Source organism: Phlebotomus papatasi, chromosome 3 (assembly GCF_024763615.1).
Source record: "Phlebotomus papatasi isolate M1 chromosome 3, Ppap_2.1, whole genome shotgun sequence".
Lineage (NCBI taxonomy): Eukaryota > Metazoa > Arthropoda > Insecta > Diptera > Psychodidae > Phlebotomus > Phlebotomus papatasi.
In genome coordinates this window covers 30,392,505-30,413,429 of record NC_077224.1, presented here as the reverse complement: position 1 = coordinate 30,413,429, position 20,925 = coordinate 30,392,505, and the positions used below count along the sequence as shown (strand labels likewise).

The window sequence follows — 20,925 nt, the reverse complement described above, 5'->3', positions numbered from 1 at the left end:
TTTTCATTTCTTATTTTCTATTTTATTTATTTTTATTTATTTCTTTTTATTTTTTATTTTTCTTTTTTTTATTGAATGACGTCACGTGATTTTTAGGCAAGTTTTGACGTTTGTCCCTAACCTCACATAAAATAGAAGAAGAAAGAACGCCTATTCGCTAAAAAGCCATAGTTCGTTTTTTAAAGACGCCATTTATTGCGCATTTTACAAACACACTCTTTGTCTTTAATCTCACTTTTCATCTTGTTTGAAGACAAATGTAATACTGCATTTGCCACAGTAATGACGATCCTCATGGGCAGCCATAAAAACACCCGCGCCGCAGTTTTCCCCAGGACCTCCTTGTGATTTCTTGTGATTTGATCAAGAGGATCAAATTGACTCCTCAGCAGAGGCAAGACAAACGACGTCAGAGAGCTCCAAAACGTTGCTGATCTGGTGATCATTAAACGTTGCTGATCTGGTGGGATGCCCTCTTTATCCTGAATTTTAGCTTTAACATTTTCGATGGTATCAGAAGGCTCCACCTCGAGGGTGATTGTTTTTCCCGTGTTTTCACGAAGATTTGCATCTGTAAGAAGATAAAAATTGATTTAATTAATTCAAATGATAAAAGAAAAAATATCGCGAAAAATTTTAACATGCGTTTACAATGCCACGACCATGAGATTGCTGTTTTAAATTTTTGTCTATCAACTTCGAAATTAGTAATTTTCTTTTCTTTCAAGTGGTACTTTCCATACTTCTAGAAAAACTTTTAGAAGTTTTTTCCAAAAAAAATTGTTCTTTTATCGCATATAGATAAAAAAAAATACGACATTAAAATAACTCACCTTGCTTGTGTGAAAAGCACGAAGAAAAGGAAGTTCAATTGACAATAGGAAATAGTATTACCATATGCAATCCTACCCCATAGCAAAAGAAAGCGGAATAGGAAAAACTAGCGAAAAATTCCACGGATGAAATCGCAAAAGCTTCCTTTGGAATATCTTTGGAAAATTTTATAGGCACTCCACTAATATTCCATGGAAAAAGACGCCAGAATTCCGTGCGGAATTCCTTGGAATTTTCTTCGGCTTTTCGACATGGAATTCGTGCTTCAAATTTATAGGGTTTTTTCCAATTGCGAGTGTTGTCCGACAGAGGGCGATACCTTCTTTTAGAAGAAAGCCCTGAAATAAAGATTAAGAAGAAGAAGAAATAATAGGGCAGTGCATGTTGGTGTTTAAACGAGAAAAGTCCTGAACAATACACGTTATTCTCATCAAATAGTGAATATTTACTATTTTTGGGTTGTACTGAGTTGTTTTTTTTAAGTACAAAATGCCAAAATTTACTGGTAAGTGGGTCGCTCAACGCACATTGTGTTTGAGGTTATGGTTCTGCAAAATGACTATGTATTTTTTACATCATGAATTTTTGCAGAAATTTGTTTCTTTCACGATAATTTTACGATTTTATTCCTTCCTTCCAGCATCCCGAGGTGGAAAATCTAGCTCAGGAATTGACTGACCTGACCATTGAGTCTGAGATGCGTGAAAAAATCTCTAAAGACAACATCTTCCGGAAATCATTGGCAGATTTTGAGAAAGATGCTGGAAAATCCCATTCAGAAGCCATTCCCTTGGCCCAGAGCTCACCAATCATCAGATACATCTTGGAGGAGCTTAAAGCCCTCCGACCGAGTTACAATTAATTGTACAGAGTAGAAAATAAACTTCCAATTTATTCAAATAATTAATTTCTTCGATGTGCGATCTGCAATAGGCAAAATATTTATAACGCTATAGTTTTTCCGCGTGCTTTTCGGCTTTTTTCGGGTGGGTGTTACAATACGGGTGGGTCAATGTCAAAATTGGATTCAGCCATATTGATTATGGCTTTATTTGGTATATTGGCTAAATGTCAAGAGCAACTAACGCGCTCTCGCGGTTTCCACTCGCACTTTGCTTTCCTGTCAACAGTTCCATCGAGAAAACCCGTTAAAGTGCGGCAAAAATAAATCGAAAAATCGATGAGATGCCGACAAAATTTTCGATGAGGATCGATGAGTTGATGGGTCGCTTGTAGGAATCGTTTCTAACCTAAAAGATAATCAGTGCAAATAACGCGACAAAGCTGCTTATTACAATAATCAGTAATATTAATAGTTTATTGTTAATTTATAGGAAAAAAAAACAATACAATAGCTGCCATAGAATGCCTTTAATAGCAGAGCTGGCTATGGACGAGTACATGGACAACTGTCGTACATTTGTCTTCCAAAATGAAGGACACACTCTTGGAAATGCTTTGAGGTCTATTATTGTGCGATATCCAGACGTTGTGTTTGTTGGATACACCATTCCTCATCCAGCTGAATCAACCATGAATTTTCGAATACAAACTATTAGATCTGTAAGAGCAATAGATGTTCTACGTCGGGGTTTACGAGATTTAGAGCAAGTGTGTGATCTTACTTTAGAAAAGTTCGACAAAGCTATTTATAAGTGTAATTTATAAGAAATCACAAGAATAAATTTTATTAAACTTGAAGCATCAAATTTATAAACATCTTGAATTCTCCATTTTCGTTTGACTTGCGAATGAAGGGAAAATCAACAAAGACAACGTGAATTTACTACAGCCTGAAAAAAACATAACCGTCTTTTAGACACTAATTCCATGGACATGTCCTCCATGGACTCCATTTCCATGGACATGTCCATGGAAATTCCATGGACATGTCCATGGACATGTCGGACATTCCATGGACATGTCCTCGGACATTCCATGGACATGTCCTCGGACATTCCATGGACATGTCCTCGGACATTCCATGGACATGTCGGACATTCCATGGACATGTCCTCGGACATTCCATGGACATGTCCTCGGACATTCCATGGACATGTCCTCGGACATTCCATGGACATGTCCTCGGACATTCCATGGACATGTCCTCGGACATTCCATATATATATATATATATATATACAGTAGAGTCTCCTAAATTCGAACGCTCGGGGGGTATTTTTGACATTTCTCACCTCCCAAATTCGAACGATTTTTTCAAAATTAACGAAATTTGTGTGAGATTAAATTGTACTTTGAATCAAATTCCCGTACTTTCTCACAAGTCTTAGTGATATGATAACATACTTCCTTTTCATTTTACACGACCATAATGTATGTAAATATTCAGGAAGAAGCACATAAATATGATTTTCATTCACTAAGAATACGAACCTTCTAACATAACCTCACAATTGACATTTTGAATCCAAACGGCGTTCGAATTTGAGAGATTCAGATTTGAGAGACTCTACTGTATATATATATATATTAATTTATTAACTTAAACATTTCACTTGTTTTGTAAAATTGCATATGTGTTGCTTACAAGAATTATAGTCTAAAGGTAAAAAGTCGCAGTTTGTATATTAATTAGTCAAAAAAATATAAATAAACAATATGGGTTTAGGACTTTAGGAATTTTACGAACCTTAGTTCAAGTAAAGGCAGAAAAATCCTTGTCTTCATACAAGAATAAATTAATTTGTAAGAATAATATTGCCTTTCTCTAATGATTAACCCATCGCCTCCATATCCTGAAACTTTCTTCTAGAAGAAAGTATCAGAAGAATTTTATATACATATATGAAATTAAAAGGCTCAATTATTTATTTATTTATTATCTCTGGCCAAACCCTCATTGTTAATAAGGTGCTGTAGAATTTTGATTGCAGATGTTGCTAAGAAGTTGATGGAATAGGGATCACATAAGGTCATTGATAGATCCCCAAGTACTTGTTCTTGACCTCTCTTAATATTGTCTAATAAACCTTGTAGCTCCCGTGATCGCTTGATATCAACATTTTTCTCACGTATACATGCATCCAAACACCATGTGAACTTGTGACATGGATTTACGGAAATAATATCTTGAACCTTAAGATCGTGTAGTGCCATCAGTAATTCTGCCCTTAGAGTGCAGTAATGCACGTTTCTGGTACGCAGAAATAATGTACGCAAAAATTGGAGCACCATATCATACAATTTAACATTGTTCCCGATCATATTAGCTCTCCTCCAAAACCGACGTATGAAAATCCAGCCGCCGTACTCCATGAAGGTCAAGTAGAGGTAACATTGGGCGAAGAGATGGTAATAGGATGCCTAAAAAATCATTTTATTCTATATTACTACAATTTTATTGTCCTGATTTGTATTATATCATTTAGGATTCAGAAGGATAACAAAACTGCCACAAGTCTTTAATAATACAATATAAGAGTGCGTCACATTTACTCACCATTTTCTAATTGAAAATTCTCAATGGCTTTTAGGGGGTCTGTACAAGAAGGGAGTGCATCACGAAGATAAGCTTGTCCAGGAACTTTCAGTTCTTCCAATCCATTGCCCACAAACTTCGGTGGATTAGTCATTTCAACTAAAATTCAGACCGGATTCAGATTCTGATCCGGATAAGCCACCATGGCTGTGGTAAAAAAAATTCTCCGTCTACATCACCACGCTGATCAACGCTTTCGCCATGAAGAACGGTCCCATCTTGTAGTATCAAACTGTAGTTCTCCAATTTTTGCGACATTTTCTTTTGAGAGAAGAGCTATGAACGCTATAAACTTTACAGAAATATTGTTTTTTCACTAATGCATAGCCTACTATAATTCACAAACGGGTTATGTTGATTGGAATGACAAATTTTCTCTATAACTAGATTCACTAAATGTTTTTATCAAAATTTAAGATACACATAAAACAACTCGGTAAATTCTGTGGCAAACTGAAAGAAATAGAAAAATTCATCATAAAAAAAAAAACTAAAGATAATGAGGCTTTGGCGTAGGAACACTTTTTAGAGGTGAATCATAGTCAATATCTATAGTCTCTGACGCGATATTTTCCTGAATTGCCAGCCCAATCCGTGTTTGTAGATTGTCATATAATTTGTGTACGTTTTCATGGTGCTGAGAGGATGGCTGGAGTGCCTTGAGAAGTGTTTGGAGACGCGCAGCTGGTAATTTGATATGGATGTACCACAATAACTTTAGCATGTGTCGCGTAACATTGTCTCTTGTGAGTCTAGCAAAGAGAAATTCATCAAAAAGTCCTGTGCAAAAATCTTCGGCGGTAAATTCTTCAGCCATTGGAATTAGTAGGGCAATAACAGAATGAAGAAAGGGATCTTCATATGCTCGATCATCCTTACAACATGCAAGAATAGTCAAGACACGTAAAATGCCAACCCGATCTTTCTGACGAGCAGTGTGCAATGTATAGTATATACCTAATATAGATGCCACTGTACTCTCTTGTATATACGCTTCCACAGCATCTGGAGCTGGACCAGAGTGTTCAATTGTTGTAATAGCACTTTCGCGCTCGTCTGGGGGAAGACGAGCTGTTAAATGTCGTACCTAGTAATACAATAAACATTAATAATATTATTAAGAATTTTATATACATATATATATGAAATTAAAAGGCTCAATTATTTTTTACCTGATCATCCACCATCAGAGACATGAGAGCTGGTAAGAATTTTGTCACAACCTGGCTATCTAATTTTGGCTCCTTAAATTCCTGGGAATCGATCATGACCCATGCACTAAGTCCTAGGGCAAGCATTCTCAGTAAGAGAATTAAAATGGTATTATCTCTGGCCAAACCCTCATTGTTAATAAGGTGCTGTAGAATTTTGATTGCAGATGTTGCTAAGAAGTTGATGGAATAGGGATCACATAAGGTCATTGATAGATCCCCAAGTACTTGTTCTTGACCTCTCTTAATATTGTCTAAGAAACCTTGTAGCTCCCGTGATCGCTTGATAGAAACTACAAGACTGTCTCTATGCCTAAGCGTGTACCGCAAAATTAAAATTCTATGCTATTCTGTCAATATTAGGAAATAAATTTTATCAATAAAGGAAAAACCCATGTTCACAATATTTTTAATTCCACGGATAAACTCTTCACTCTCCAGTGGGTGGTTAGTCGGCCCGGGATCAATTGTTTCTGAAATTTTTACCACACTGGAAAAATAAGCCTAAAGAATAATAGATTCATTTGGTATATTTTATTTTAGACAAGGAATTCTATAAATTCAGAAAAAATCAAAATTGCCTTGTTCAGTTACATGTTATTATCATTAAAAACAGAATAATTGTAATGCCTTTTATTAAGAAATTTTGTTAATATGATAGTATGGCAACTTCTTTCTAAGCAATAATGCGATCTAGTTTAACTTGAAAATCTCGTAGGGAATTAATAAGATGTTGCGTATCTGGTTTCGTATAGAGTAAATTGAGACAAGATGAGATTAAATTCAGTGCTTTTGCTGTTGCACGACGAAGATTTCGTACTGATGTTTCTTTGCAAGTATCAATAAAAGTACCTACTAGTTGGGCAGCGGCGTCTACAAGGTACCATTCGTTGTGTTCTGTGAGCCAAATACGATCATTCATTGCCACCATGCGTGTGTAGATATCCAAAAGAGACTCAGTGTCTATTTTCATTGCAATCAAAGCTTCTGGCACTGGTGAAGATTGTAAATGGAGCTTACAGGCGCGTACCTCTAGTTCATACACGAGAAAAGATAGAGGAAAGCAATTTCCTGTATGACTATATTCTCGCGCGAGGCATTGAAATTTTGTCAAAAGGCGCCTCATCCTTTCATCAGCACTTATTAATGGGCTAGCATTTAATTCTTCGTCGAAGATATGAGTCCATACAGCTTCAATAAGAACAGCATCGTTGTGGTGAGACACACTCAGAATTTTTAGTTTGCACTCCCAAAGATTGAAAGGTTCAGCAAATTCAATGTATAGTTGAGTCATATTGTATAGGTGGGAGTTGAGAAGTTTCACCTAAAATTGATAAAAATGAAATGTTGAAAAAATTAAAAAATTACCTAATTATTTTTAAATTATATTTGCTTACCGCATTTTCAGTGTTGAAGTCATTTTCTCCCACGCTAGATATTGTATCAAGAATAACCTTTTGAACTTGAGCAAATTCCAATTTATCCTCCAGTGCCTTCAATAACACACCATTTTGTACAGAGTATCCAATAGTTTCACTTCTCATGCATAGCACTGCTTTAGATAAATATTCAATTCGACGTTCCAGTGTAATATTTTCGGCATTCATTGAGGCTAAATTGTCAAGAATTTTTGCTGCTGACGAATGATGTCCATTGCGCTCATGATATTTCCACAGTAGGTCTGCCAGATGTTGATTATCTGGATACTTAGACAAGGAGTTGCTGAGGAACAAACCTAATGAGGATTCACTGACTCCCAAAAGTTCACCCAGCAAGCGGTGTGACAAAAGCCACTCATACACGGCTATGTGAAGAAGTATATCAGGAGTTTGAATCGCAAGAGCAACAATTTTAAATATTTGGGAATTGACATCTGCAATTTCAGTATTGTGGTGGTGTTCAGTATTTCCATTGATCTCCATATTGCAAAGTTGCTGATATACTTGCTCTAGCATCAGCTTTATTTCCTTGTAGCATTCATTGCGTGCCGAATATGCCATAAAACCTTCTCTGTCCTCCTGTGATTCTCCGTTTTTGTAGAAATGCAAAGCAGCCCCATTTATATCAATTTTTGAAGCACACACGGCACATAGCTCAATTACTCCTTGATAAAAATTGGCCGCAGTGAATTGTTGACATATGCTATTTAGTGGCAAATTTGGAGCTGCACCCTTGCAAAGTTTCAATGCAGTTATCAGCTTTTCATTCTTCTCTTCGTTATCGATACATGTTTTAGACATGAGTAAAATCTCGGTTGCCTTATGTGATACTGCCTCTTCATGGCTATATAGTGTAGGACATACATCTCGCAATTTAGCTGAGATGGAACCCACACTCGCATTATCATTGAGGTAAAAATTAATGAGCACAATAATGAGTTGTGAACATGTATCTGGACGACAAAGTATTAAATCTCGAAAGGTACAAGCAGCTAAAATATTCTGTTGTTCACGTGAAAGGCCACCAATAAGTATATGAAATTGGTGCTCACATATTAGTTTCCACAAAGCCACGACCTCACACGTATGCCGTATGAACCTGGTTAAAGCATCCAGAGATTTTTTTTCTTCCAGCTTTGCATCTTCTGCCATATTGTTAGGCCTTCTCAAATTATTTGCTGGAAGATATTGATAAAATCCTGTTGAGGATTGCGCAATGCTCTGACTTTGAGTACATACAGTACTGGCATTTGAATTCGCAGCCAAAAAAGCTTTAATAGCATAAAGATCACTTAGGATCTGCCCACAGTCTTGAAGTGTAATAGAACTCGTAAAAGGCGCATTCTGTAAGAGACACCGACGCTTCCATATAGGAGAAAGTAAGCGAGATACATGTAGGTACAGTCCCGTATGTTTGTCTGAATACTGAAAATTGCTGCACATGTCTACGGCTTGGGATATTGTGAAGCTTGATTGGGTATTAAGATTTTGCACTGAAATAAAAATAAATAAAAATGTTCATTTGTTACCTCGTTTGTTGACGCTAAAGAAAATACACTAAAGTTAATATTTACATGAAGTGGAAGGCAACTGTGTTTGCTGCAGAAGACTTTGCTGAATGGCAGATGCTGGACGTGAAGTAAAAATTGTGTTGATTACCTGAGATCCTTGTTGTTCAGCAAAAGTGTTATTTGTGTTGTATTGTCCAGCTTGCCGATACTGTGCTTCTCCACCATATAAAAAAAATGCCTGTGTAGCCCAAATGGCCATCTCTGAATTACGTGATGCTTCTGTACACGCCAACATGAGGCTTGTGGCACAAGCTTCGGCCTCTGTCTGAGACTGAAAGTAAGCTTTTACAGCCTCATGATGAGGACCTCGACAGGCTGTCAATAATTGCTGCAACAGATCCATCGGTTTAAGTAAAGCTACAATATGTGCACCCTGATTTGTGAGCAGAACAATCTTAGTAGGTTGATAAGTTGCCCGCATAGGTGAGATGGTGAGATTGTGAGAATCTTTGTCCTTAACCTGAGCCAAATCACACACTTGTCCATCTAGTTGCATTACCGTTGAAGATTCAGTAAGGTAAGGCCGATGAGGAAAGGGTTCAGAGCTTAGAGACCATAGCAAATCCTGATCTTGCTGGGACGTTGCCACCATGAGTAGAGAACCATGGTGGTAAAAAGCCGAATGTACCTATTGGAAAAAACAATAAATTTAGATATTTTTTTCGAAAACTGGAGAAGGCAATGTTCCCAAGAGCAACCACTAAATTTTACAAAATTCTCTAAAAGTGAGTTTGTTACCTAAAGGTATTAAAAAAATTGAAATAAGACTGTTTTAGAAATTTGCCACTGCAATTCGGGAAGTTTTATTACCAATATTTTATAGATATATTTATAGTGAAATAATTTAAAAAAATCCCGAATAATATTACAACAGCTAATAAAATTTAAATGATATTGTGCAAGAGATCATAGGGCAATTACAGTAGAGTCTCGCTATAGTCCATATTTGGTTTCAAATTTGACACTATAGTGCATGTAATTTTTTAAAATTATCAACGATTTTTAGTATTGAAATTGCTCGACGGCTTTCACTTTCTTTGCGATTGTGGTACTTGTCTTTGCTCTCTTCATTGTGGATCACAATTATCACAACTACTTAATAAAGTTTGCCAAAAATATTAAAATAATTATGAATTTCGCATACTAAAAAACATAACCTAACTTAAAATCAGTGTTTTGAAATCGACGGTCGATAAATTGTGGACTATAGAGCGATGGCACATAGCGAGACTCTACTGTATATTGAAGTAATTCCGTTATCTTAAATAAAATAATAAAATAAAAATATAAACCGTAATAATTGCTTGTAGAAAATAATTTTCATGACAAAAAATTATATTTGCAAAATATGATGATCATGCAAAAATTATACCTGTCGTGGTTTCCCCACTTGAGTGTTTGGAGTGTATCCTGGCGGCAGGCGGATGTGCAAAAGATACAGTCCTTGCGGCTTTATAGATTCCAAGGTGCTCTTAGTAGTAAAGATAGTAGTTGTGGAAAAATAAAATCTTACACCAGACTGGGTTACAGCTATCAAGTGTAAGTGTGGACTGTCATCAAGGTTCAGTGGGCATATTGCTGTGATATTTTTAAAAATTGTTGGGTCTACAGTCTTTACCATGTTCACTGCTGCTTGAATAATTTCACGATGTGTTACTCTTCCTACTCGTCGAATATTATCATTGTATTCCAGTTCCCATGCTTCGATTGCTCCTTTTTCAAATAGCACGTACAACATCTGTCGGCTATTATCTATAGCGATATGTGCCACGGCATAATTTTCAGAAAATATTTTAAGAAATCCTGGGACCATGTACGATACTAGGCTTTGTGAGTGGTTGACCTTCTTGCATCGACGTCCAAACCAATTGGATTCCGCTTGGTATTGTAACTCAAAAAGACTGCCATCACGTCCACCAAGAAAAATTCTACCATCAGCGGTGCCCTCAATTGCCATGATCGATACATTATCAGTATTCAAGACAAAGATTGGTCGACTGATATGAAGTTCCTCAAATGGTTTCACACCACGTACCGATCTATTTGGTGAGCAAACTGTTTTAGCAGAGTCTCCAAACATCACTCCCAAGATGACGATCTCAATGGGTGTGGTGAGAATAAGAAGATATTTAACATCGGCCACAAACACATTAGGTTTTGGTGTGACTAGGCCTACGCTAACGATAAGGTGATTAAGGCCATCAAAATATGCAACATCTCGGTCGTTTTCGTATGCCCAAATGAAAATGTCTGAATCAATAGTGAGCCATGCCCGGCCAATTTCGGGAAATAAACCCATCATGTAATGGCATTTAATGTTGTTTAAGTGCTCCAGAATCTCAGAAGGAATTGGTACTTTGTTGATAGTCGCAACTTGGTTAAGTTGCTTCATATTTAGGGAGAGACTTGACAGATTTTGGTAGTCATAATCATTAAGACCGCTTGTCGTTGCCATGCCGTGTTGTGCGACTCCAGTCACCTAGATGATAATTTAGATTAGAAATAATTACTAATTTTCAATATACTAGCAATTATAATAATCATACTTTCTGTAAAATTATGAAAAATATTTGATTTATCTTATGTGTGTAAAATAGAAATTTTACAGACTTACCTCTAATAAACTAGAAGAACGGCATTGAAAATGTCGATCTATGAAATTTCCAGCAACTTCCAAAGAATTTCCACTCCAATCTGGTATACTCATCTTTAGGTAAAATCTTTTATGAACTACTTTGGGAAAATTTTATATTTTTTGGTATATTCAAGAAATTACTTAAGAGACGCCACCGGTATTTCACAAAACTTCTTCTTTTTCTTTGCTTTTTGCGTTGCATTGACAATTTACTACGCTATAAATAATTCGAGATAATATGACAGCTGTGCTATAAACGATCTGATTCAGCGCTGTTGCTCCTTGAAGTTGGCCGAAGGTCAGTCGAATGCGAGTTCTGCGGGCGAAGAAAAGTCGTTTCAAATTCATTTTTTTTCTGTTTAGATTAAAAACAGAAAAATTGGTAACCTTGATAGAGAATTTATCCCTCCAAAGTCCATATACATATCAATTGTATGTAATATTGATTGTGAAAGAAGTTGTGTGATATTTTAATAATTGAAATGAACATCTCTAAAAAAAATATCATAATTGTTATTGATATTGGCGGTGAAAGTTTTTACTTCCATTTTTTTTTCTTTTTTTTATATAATAAATGGTTATGGAAGAAAACAAATCTGTTTTAATTCTGAGTTTCCCTTTATTGCATACCATCACTAAGATCACTAAATTTCACTAAATTCTATTTAATTTGAAGCCAACCGCCTATGATGAAACGCAAAATCTTTGGTATGATTGAATCCATTGGATCAGAGAGAGGTATAGTAAGACTTGATAAATATCCACCACTTTAGGGCTTAGCTATTGTGCACACGATTCTCTTTGACCATAGAAAGAAGTTGCAGCATAAGCAGGGCCTGCAGCTTATCCAAAGGATCCATAAAACCACGCTGAAGCCATTTTGGGATAGTGGTGCGGGCATGATTAAATCCCAACTTATTCAAAATATAATCAATGCCATAAGGCTCAATAGATTTACCAGCCCACGATAAAAGACGTACAGTTGGCTCCAAATGCCATGTTCGACAAACAAATTCACGCCAATCTTTCAAGAAGGCCTCCATATCCATTTTATCAATTTTCAACGTCTTTTCCTCACTCACTGTGATATTTGATGATGAATTTGAAGCATTCGACGAAGTTGAGGTACCAGCTAAACCGACACCATTTGCCAAACCTAGTATAAAAAAAAATAATTAGTTTGATATTTTTTTTTCATAGTAAATTCAGAGCAATCTATGATTTTGAAACAATCTTATAATTAAAGATACATCTTAGTAAGCTATAAATACCTATATAAATATAACTTGTACCTTCTTGGAACATTCCAACTGCTGCATCACCATCAGCAACTTTTACAGTATCAGGAGATGTAGTAGATTGTGAAGTAAGGTTTGAATTGACAGGAAGAATATTTGGTGAAGCTGATCTTGCATATCCAGCTGCTGCGAGTACCTTTTCCTTTTCTTTAAGATACGTCGTTATTAGATCGTGCAGAAAAAAGAAAGCATCAGCATCTACTGTCACAAAGATATGATCTTCAAATTCTGTGATGAAACTGCACTCCACCACAGGTTTCTCCTCCTGATTGGACTCCGGAGTTGCAGCTCCTTGAAGATGTTCTGTCTTGAACTGCAACCTAAGACTTGGCAGAGCAAATATCACCTCACGATTATGATTGGGATCTTGTAGCTTAGGTTGTGATCCTCCTACGGCACCTCCAGACCGCACTTTTTCAATTGAATTTGTATTGGGTTCCGGCTTTTCACGTTCCAGCACCGGAAATCGATCTACAGAGTCTATCTCACTGTTGGCAAAAGCATAGTGAAACCATTCATGAAGTGTCTTGAACTGTGGCGGAAAGATTATATTGCGAGTCATCCGACAGACAGTAGCCATTGAGTGATTTTGTGGCTGAGCCCTAGCACTCATTCCAAGACTAAATATTAATGTCTGATTTATATGCACATCATCAGTATTCTCAATCTGTTGAGCCTCAGTTGCAAAATTAATACATGGATCACGAAGACTAAACAAAGCCCAGGATTTGGATTTAAAGTTAATTCCATGGAAACAAGCTAATGAGATATTATTTCCATGCAATTCCATTGTGCCACCGAGAACTGTTCCAGAAATTGGCACGGCCTCTCCACTCATTGAGGACAAGCAAAATCCCAGGACTTGCTTTAGTGGCTTCTGCCAGTGTCGATGATGCCTAGCTTCTTGGGCACTATGCTCTCTTTGTGTACCAATTCCACTGTCTGTCACAGAGATTGTTCGTTTTCTAAATTGCATCTGACGCCTCTTAAGGCTACTTGTCCTGCCTGCAGTGGAAAATCTTGGCTCCAATGATGAAAATACCCTCTTTGAGGATTTGAATTGCTGTGAGAAAAACTCCTCAAGTTTGTAGAACATCTTGAGTAGATCAGCTGTTGTTGACTTCGATATTAGCACCTGAGTATTTTACAATAAAAATTAAATAAATGATTTATCCTAAACCGGAAGCAGAATCCTAAAGTGTTTGGCATTATCAACAGCATATCATTTTTAGACTTCAACATAGCAATTCTTTAGTATGTAATATGCAGAACAGATTTCAGATAAAAGTCCAAATTAAATTTAATATTATCATTTCAAATTATGTGATAAGAGATTATCTTTTTCAGAAAAAAAAATTTCTTTTATTTATATTACATGTTATTCAAACATAGCAAGTGTGTATTAAAACACCTTACAAACAAAGCCTTCTATATATATATATATATATATATTTTTTTTTTTTCAAAGAATATGTTTTATTACGGTGTGTTTCCTGGAGTGTTAAGCGCCTAGAGAGAGTAATATCTCTTGGAATAAATTAAATTAAAATTAACTTTTCAATTCTCAATGTGAGCTAATGTGCAATTTGGTTTGGAGCTGAATCTTCTGACCACCAATGGAAAAATTTTAGAATAACTGCAATGCATGCATTAAAGTTAAAAAATTAATAAAACGTACAGATTAATCTAGATCAGTTTATCGTATAGGTGACATTTTTAACGTGAGCAGAATTGGATTGCATGCTAATTTAATATGGAACTTATGTTGAGAGATGTTATTCAGTAATTTTGATTTTTTTTTTGGCAAAATATCTGGGATTTCGAGCAACTGCCAAAAAGATGATATGTGAGTGAATTGAGACCAGAATCTCCTCTGTAATTTTTGTCTATAACTTGACTTTATTGATTGTTCTGTAGCGTACATAATTTAGTTTATTTGTTTTAGTGGAATACGTTTTTTGATCACAGCCACTTTTGTGTTCATGTAATGAACTATAACTAATCAAACAATGATTGAATTTTGTGAGAACTTTCTTTTAAATGTTATTTTTAAGAACGTGGTCGAGTAAAAGCGGTCATATCACTGTCTGTGGGCTTTCTTTTTTTTTAATTATGCAACGTTATTATGAAAAAAAAATTTACACTAAAACGACAACGACGAAAAAGGCAGATGGCATAATCTGAGCAAAAATGATATTGGGACGAAATATAGATATAAATGGCCTCTATAATTATACCTAAATAATCATCAAAATTGATTAAGAGGGTCAGATCCAATATACACCGTGTTACACTATATATGAAAATTATAAAGAAAAAATTATTGAAGGCATTGTTCGTGAAGTTTTATTCAACTTTTAATGAGATTAAAATCAGTTAATCAGTTAATTAAAAAAAATCCATCTGACTAAAGGCAATTCAAGTGGATAAATTTAGTTCATTGCATCTGTAACATAGTAAAATGAGAGATGAAAATCAAATAAATATTTCACATATTTTTTCATAAATTACCTGCAACTGATCCCAGCTTAAATCTCCATGAATTACAGATGGTTTCTTAAGTCTTCCATCGGATGAACATTCTTTTGAATTTTCCCATTTATCTTCCATTGCAGCGTTAAGAGAGCTTATCCTTGTCATCAAAACACTCGTTCCCATATAATCTAATCTTAGTTCTAGAGCCAATAGTTTGACACTCATAATGTGATGTGGTTGACATCCTGGCTCTTCCTGAACTCGCATATGTGTATCAATTTTTCTTAGTTCAATTGTTCCACCCACAATACCACCCTTGGCGTCTAATGTGGAACTACCTAGGCCAATGCCCATGTATATATTTTTATGCCCAGTACTTCCAATACTTAGTCGACCATCACTTTGAAAGGCTTTCGTGAGCCAAACCACATTTCCCATCACATTGCCCATATTCATCTGGACATTTAGCTTCTTAAAATTCACCGCAAATAGTACAAGAGTTTCCCATGCTGTTACTTGATTGGGTTCTGACGGAGATGTGTTGGAATCCAAGCTAGAAGATTTTTCCATATCTTTCAATTTTACCCCAGACGACTTGGATGCCTCACCATCAAAATTTAAACGCAATTTTTCCTTGAGCAGAGGACTTCTCTCTGAAGACGAACCACCAACACTTTTTGTATATCCCTTACCCTCATCAGACGGTGTGAAATCCAAATCACCAGTACTAGTTTGGTGAACACTCAAATCACCCAAAAACAGTCGCCTAACTATACTGTGTCTGTACCAAGCCTTAGGGAATGCAAGAATTTCTGTAAGTCGTTTCATATCATACTTGAATTATGCACTTCCAATATCTACAATTGTTGAAAATCTAATTATCGCCTTTTGATCAGATTTTTTGTTTGTCAATGACTCATAATTCACTGTACGGGAACGTGTAAGATGGAATTTGACAAATTCCACATTTATACTCAACGAATCTTTACGTTCACTATCAGCTAAAGGTGAGAACTGCGCCTCTTTAATTCCACTTTTCTTTCCTCCATATGGATGAAAAATGTAGACATTGAAAAATGAAAAAAATGTAGACATTGATGTTTCTTTGCAAGTATCAATAAAAGTACCTACTAGTTGGGCAGCGGCGTCTACAAGGTACCATTCGTTGTGTTCTGTGAGCCAAATACGATCATTCATTGCCACCATGCGTGTGTAGATATCCAAAAGAGACTCAGTGTCTATTTTCATTGCAATCAAAGCTTCTGGCACTGGTGAAGATTGTAAATGGAGCTTACAGGCGCGTACCTCTAGTTCATACACGAGAAAAGATAGAGGAAAGCAATTTCCTGTATGACTATATTCTCGCGCGAGGCATTGAAATTTTGTCAAAAGGCGCCTCATCCTTTCATCAGCACTTATTAATGGGCTAGCATTTAATTCTTCGTCGAAGATATGAGTCCATACAGCTTCAATAAGAACAGCATCGTTGTGGTGAGACACACTCAGAATTTTTAGTTTGCACTCCCAAAGATTGAAAGGTTCAGCAAATTCAATGTATAGTTGAGTCATATTGTATAGGTGGGAGTTGAGAAGTTTCACCTAAAATTGATAAAAATGAAATGTTGAAAAAATTAAAAAATTACCTAATTATTTTTAAATTATATTTGCTTACCGCATTTTCAGTGTTGAAGTCATTTTCTCCCACGCTAGATATTGTATCACGAATAACCTTTTGAACTTGAGCAAATTCCAATTTATCCTCCAGTGCCTTCCATAACACACCATTTTGTACAGAGTATCCAATAGTTTCACTTCTCATGCATAGCACTGCTTTAGATAAATATTCAATTCGACGTTCCAGTGTAATATTTTCGGCATTCATTGAGGCTAAATTGTCAAGAATTTTTGCTGCTGACGAATGATGTCCATTGCGCTCATGATATTTCCACAGTAGGTCTGCCAGATGTTGATTATCTGGATACTTAGACAAGGAGTTGCTGAGGAACAAACCTAATGAGGATTCACTGACTCCCAAAAGTTCACCCAGCAAGCGGTGTGACAAAAGCCACTCATACACGGCTATGTGAAGAAGTATATCAGGAGTTTGAATCGCAAGAGCAACAATTTTAAATATTTGGGAATTGACATCTGCAATTTCAGTATTGTGGTGGTGTTCAGTATTTCCATTGATCTCCATATTGCAAAGTTGCTGATATACTTGCTCTAGCATCAGCTTTATTTCCTTGTAGCATTCATTGCGTGCCGAATATGCCATAAAACCTTCTCTGTCCTCCTTTGATTCTCCGTTTTTGTAGAAATGCAAAGCAGCCCCATTTATATCAATTTTTGAAGCACACACGGCACATAGCTCAATTACTCCTTGATAAAAATTGGCCGCAGTGAATTGTTGACATATGCTATTTAGTGGCAAATTTGGAGCTGCACCCTTGCAAAGTTTCAATGCAGTTATCAGCTTTTCATTCTTCTCTTCGTTATCGATACATGTTTTAGACATGAGTAAAATCTCGGTTGCCTTATGTGATACTGCCTCTTCATGGCTATATAGTGTAGGACATACATCTCGCAATTTAGCTGAGATGGAACCCACACTCGCATTATCATTGAGGTAAAAATTAATGAGCACAATAATGAGTTGTGAACATGTATCTGGACGACAAAGTATTAAATCTCGAAAGGTACAAGCAGCTAAAATATTCTGTTGTTCACGTGAAAGGCCACCAATAAGTATATGAAATTGGTGCTCACATATTAGTTTCCACAAAGCCACGACCTCACACGTATGCCGTATGAACCTGGTTAAAGCATCCAGAGATTTTTTTTCTTCCAGCTTTGCATCTTCTGCCATATTGTTAGGCCTTCTCAAATTATTTGCTGGAAGATATTGATAAAATCCTGTTGAGGATTGCGCAATGCTCTGACTTTGAGTACATACAGTACTGGCATTTGAATTCGCAGCCAAAAAAGCTTTAATAGCATAAAGATCACTTAGGATCTGCCCACAGTCTTGAAGTGTAATAGAACTCGTAAAAGACGCATTCTGTAAGAGACACCGACGCTTCCATATAGGAGAAAGTAAGCGAGATACATGTAGGTACAGTCCCGTATGTTTGTCTGAATACTGAAAATTGCTGCACATGTCTACGGCTTGGGATATTGTGAAGCTTGATTGGGTATTAAGATTTTGCACTGAAATAAAAATAAATAAAAATGTTCATTTGTTACCTCGTTTGTTGACGCTAAAGAAAATACACTAAAGTTAATATTTACATGAAGTGGAAGGCAACTGTGTTTGCTGCAGAAGACTTTGCTGAATGGCAGATGCTGGACGTGAAGTAAAAATTGTGTTGATTACCTGAGATCCTTGTTGTTCAGCAAAAGTGTTATTTGTGTTGTATTGTCCAGCTTGCCGATACTGTGCTTCTCCACCATATAAAAAAAATGCCTGTGTAGCCCAAATGGCCATCTCTGAATTACGTGATGCTTCTGTACACGCCAACATGAGGCTTGTGGCACAAGCTTCGGCCTCTGTCTGAGACTGAAAGTAAGCTTTTACAGCCTCATGATGAGGACCTCGACAGGCTGTCAATAATTGCTGCAACAGATCCATCGGTTTAAGTAAAGCTACAATATGTGCACCCTGATTTGTGAGCAGAACAATCTTAGTAGGTTGATAAGTTGCCCGCATAGGTGAGATGGTGAGATTGTGAGAATCTTTGTCCTTAACCTGAGCCAAATCACACACTTGTCCATCTAGTTGCATTACCGTTGAAGATTCAGTAAGGTAAGGCCGATGAGGAAAGGGTTCAGAGCTTAGAGACCATAGCAAATCCTGATCTTGCTGGGACGTTGCCACCATGAGTAGAGAACCATGGTGGTAAAAAGCCGAATGTACCTATTGGAAAAAACAATAAATTTAGATATTTTTTTCGAAAACTGGAGAAGGCAATGTTCCCAAGAGCAACCACTAAATTTTACAAAATTCTCTAAAAGTGAGTTTGTTACCTAAAGGTATTAAAAAAATTGAAATAAGACTGTTTTAGAAATTTGCCACTGCAATTCGGGAAGTTTTATTACCAATATTTTATAGATATATTTATAGTGAAATAATTTAAAAAAATCTCGAATAATATTACAACAGCTAATAAAATTTAAATGATATTGTGCAAGAGATCATAGGGCAATTACAGTAGAGTCTCGCTATAGTCCATATTTGGTTTCAAATTTGACACTATAGTGCATGTAATTTTTTAAAATTATCAACGATTTTTAGTATTGAAATTGCTCGACGGCTTTCACTTTCTTTGCGATTGTGGTACTTGTCTTTGCTCTCTTCATTGTGGATCACAATTATCACAACTACTTAATAAAGTTTGCCAAAAATATTAAAATAATTATGAATTTCGCATACTAAAAAACATAACCTAACTTAAAATCAGTGTTTTGAAATCGACGGTCGATAAATTGTGGACTATAGAGCGATGGCACATAGCGAGACTCTACTGTATATTGAAGTAATTCCGTTATCTTAAATAAAATAATAAAATAAAAATATAAACCGTAATAATTGCTTGTAGAAAATAATTTTCATGACAAAAAATTATATTTGCAAAATATGATGATCATGCAAAAATTATACCTGTCGTGGTTTCCCCACTTGAGTGTTTGGAGTGTATCCTGGCGGCAGGCGGATGTGCAAAAGATACAGTCCTTGCGGCTTTATAGATTCCAAGGTGCTCTTAGTAGTAAAGATAGTAGTTGTGGAAAAATAAAATCTTACACCAGACTGGGTTACAGCTATCAAGTGTAAGTGTGGACTGTCATCAAGGTTCAGTGGGCATATTACTGTGATATTTTTAAAAATTGTTGGGTCTACAGTCTTTACCATGTTCACTGCTGCTTGAATAATTTCACGATGTGTTACTCTTCCTACTCGTCGAATATTATCATTGTATTCCAGTTCCCATGCTTCGATTGCTCCTTTTTCAAATAGCACGTACAACATCTGTCGGCTATTATCTATAGCGATATGTGCCACGGCATAATTTTCAGAAAATATTTTAAGAAATCCTGGGACCATGTACGATACTAGGCTTTGTGAGTGGTTGACCTTCTTGCATCGACGTCCAAACCAATTGGATTCCGCTTGGTATTGTAACTCAAAAAGACTGCCATCACGTCCACCAAGAAAAATTCTACCATCAGCGGTGCCCTCAATTGCCATGATCGATACATTATCAGTATTCAAGACAAAGATTGGTCGACTGATATGAAGTTCCTCAAATGGTTTCACACCACGTACCGATCTATTTGGTGAGCAAACTGTTTTAGCAGAGTCTCCAAACATCACTCCCAAGATGACGATCTCAATGGGTGTGGTGAGAATAAGAAGATATTTAACATCGGCCACAAACACATTAGGTTTTGGTGTGACTAGGCCTACGCTAACGATAAGGTGATTAAGGCCATCAAAATATGCAACATCTCGGTCGTTTTCGTATGCCCAAATGAAAATGTCTGAATCAATAGTGAGCCATGCCCGGCCAATTTCGGGAAATAAACCCATCATGTAATGGCATTTAATGTTGTTTAAGTGCTCCAGAATCTCAGAAGGAATTGGTACTTTGTTGATAGTCGCAACTTGGTTAAGTTGCTTCATATTTAGGGAGAGACTTGACAGATTTTGGTAGTCATAATCATTAAGACCGCTTGTCGTTGCCATGCCGTGTTGTGCGACTCCAGTCACCTAGATGATAATTTAGATTAGAAATAATTACTAATTTTCAATATACTAGCAATTATAATAATCATACTTTTTGTAAAATTATGAAAAATATTTGATTTATCTTATGTGTGTAAAATAGAAATTTTACAGACTTACCTCTAATAAACTAGAAGAACGGCATTGAAAATGTCGATCTATGAAATTTCCAGCAACTTCCAAA

The 20,925-nt window shown here is 36.2% G+C and overlaps 6 protein-coding genes and 2 long non-coding RNA genes across 12 annotated transcripts in view; 2 read left to right on the top strand and 6 right to left on the bottom strand.

Moving 5' to 3' along the window:
- Positions 1-4,427, bottom strand: part of LOC129807600 (negative elongation factor B-like) — a 17,426-nt gene extending 12,999 nt beyond the window's left edge. The window contains 1 exon segment of the mRNA XM_055856982.1: positions 4,295-4,427. Within this exon segment, the coding sequence (XP_055712957.1) occupies positions 4,295-4,427 (133 nt within the window).
- LOC129807602 (uncharacterized) lies at positions 154-1,004 on the bottom strand. The gene is made up of 2 exons (XR_008752296.1): positions 834-1,004; positions 154-571 (listed from the first exon to the last, which is right to left on the bottom strand). It is a non-coding gene; the product is annotated as an uncharacterized LOC129807602 (long non-coding RNA).
- On the top strand, positions 1,097-1,737 carry LOC129807603 (uncharacterized). Its single transcript, XR_008752297.1, has 2 exons — positions 1,097-1,339; positions 1,475-1,737. It is a non-coding gene; the product is annotated as an uncharacterized LOC129807603 (long non-coding RNA).
- On the top strand, positions 1,860-2,535 carry LOC129807597 (probable DNA-directed RNA polymerases I and III subunit RPAC2). The gene has a single exon (XM_055856979.1). The coding sequence runs from the start codon at positions 2,200-2,202 to the stop codon at positions 2,500-2,502; it is 303 nt and encodes a 100-aa protein (XP_055712954.1). The 5' UTR covers positions 1,860-2,199; the 3' UTR covers positions 2,503-2,535.
- LOC129807582 (negative elongation factor B-like) lies at positions 4,170-5,827 on the bottom strand. The gene is made up of 2 exons (XM_055856958.1): positions 5,506-5,827; positions 4,170-5,420 (listed from the first exon to the last, which is right to left on the bottom strand). Exons 1-2 carry the CDS (start codon positions 5,752-5,754, stop codon positions 4,824-4,826), a joined length of 846 nt encoding a protein of 281 aa, XP_055712933.1. The 5' UTR covers positions 5,755-5,827; the 3' UTR covers positions 4,170-4,823.
- Positions 5,828-6,063: 236 nt separating this feature from the next.
- Positions 6,064-11,405, bottom strand: LOC129807518 (nuclear pore complex protein Nup154-like). The gene is made up of 5 exons (XM_055856838.1): positions 11,169-11,405; positions 9,927-11,033; positions 8,558-9,182; positions 6,942-8,476; positions 6,064-6,868 (listed from the first exon to the last, which is right to left on the bottom strand). The coding sequence occupies exons 1-5, from the start codon at positions 11,259-11,261 to the stop codon at positions 6,221-6,223; spliced, it is 4,008 nt and encodes a 1,335-aa protein (XP_055712813.1). The 5' UTR covers positions 11,262-11,405; the 3' UTR covers positions 6,064-6,220.
- A 383-nt stretch (positions 11,406-11,788) lies between these two features.
- On the bottom strand, positions 11,789-15,790 carry LOC129807536 (bridge-like lipid transfer protein family member 1). The gene is made up of 3 exons (XM_055856878.1): positions 14,999-15,790; positions 12,482-13,622; positions 11,789-12,345 (listed from the first exon to the last, which is right to left on the bottom strand). The coding sequence occupies exons 1-3, from the start codon at positions 15,788-15,790 to the stop codon at positions 11,966-11,968; spliced, it is 2,313 nt and encodes a 770-aa protein (XP_055712853.1). The 3' UTR covers positions 11,789-11,965.
- On the bottom strand, positions 14,229-20,722 carry LOC129807519 (nuclear pore complex protein Nup154-like). 5 transcript variants are annotated; one of them, XM_055856840.1, is made up of 5 exons: positions 19,620-20,722; positions 18,251-18,875; positions 16,635-18,169; positions 16,090-16,561; positions 15,782-16,005 (listed from the first exon to the last, which is right to left on the bottom strand). In XM_055856840.1, the coding sequence occupies exons 1-5, from the start codon at positions 20,700-20,702 to the stop codon at positions 15,803-15,805; spliced, it is 3,918 nt and encodes a 1,305-aa protein (XP_055712815.1). In that variant the 5' UTR covers positions 20,703-20,722; the 3' UTR covers positions 15,782-15,802. The 5 variants fall into 5 exon arrangements, with proteins under 5 accessions (XP_055712814.1, XP_055712815.1, XP_055712816.1 ...); XM_055856841.1 differs by having other exon boundaries at positions 15,782-16,000; positions 16,094-16,561; XM_055856843.1 differs by having other exon boundaries at positions 15,947-16,000.
- Between the last annotated feature and the right edge of the window lie 203 nt (positions 20,723-20,925).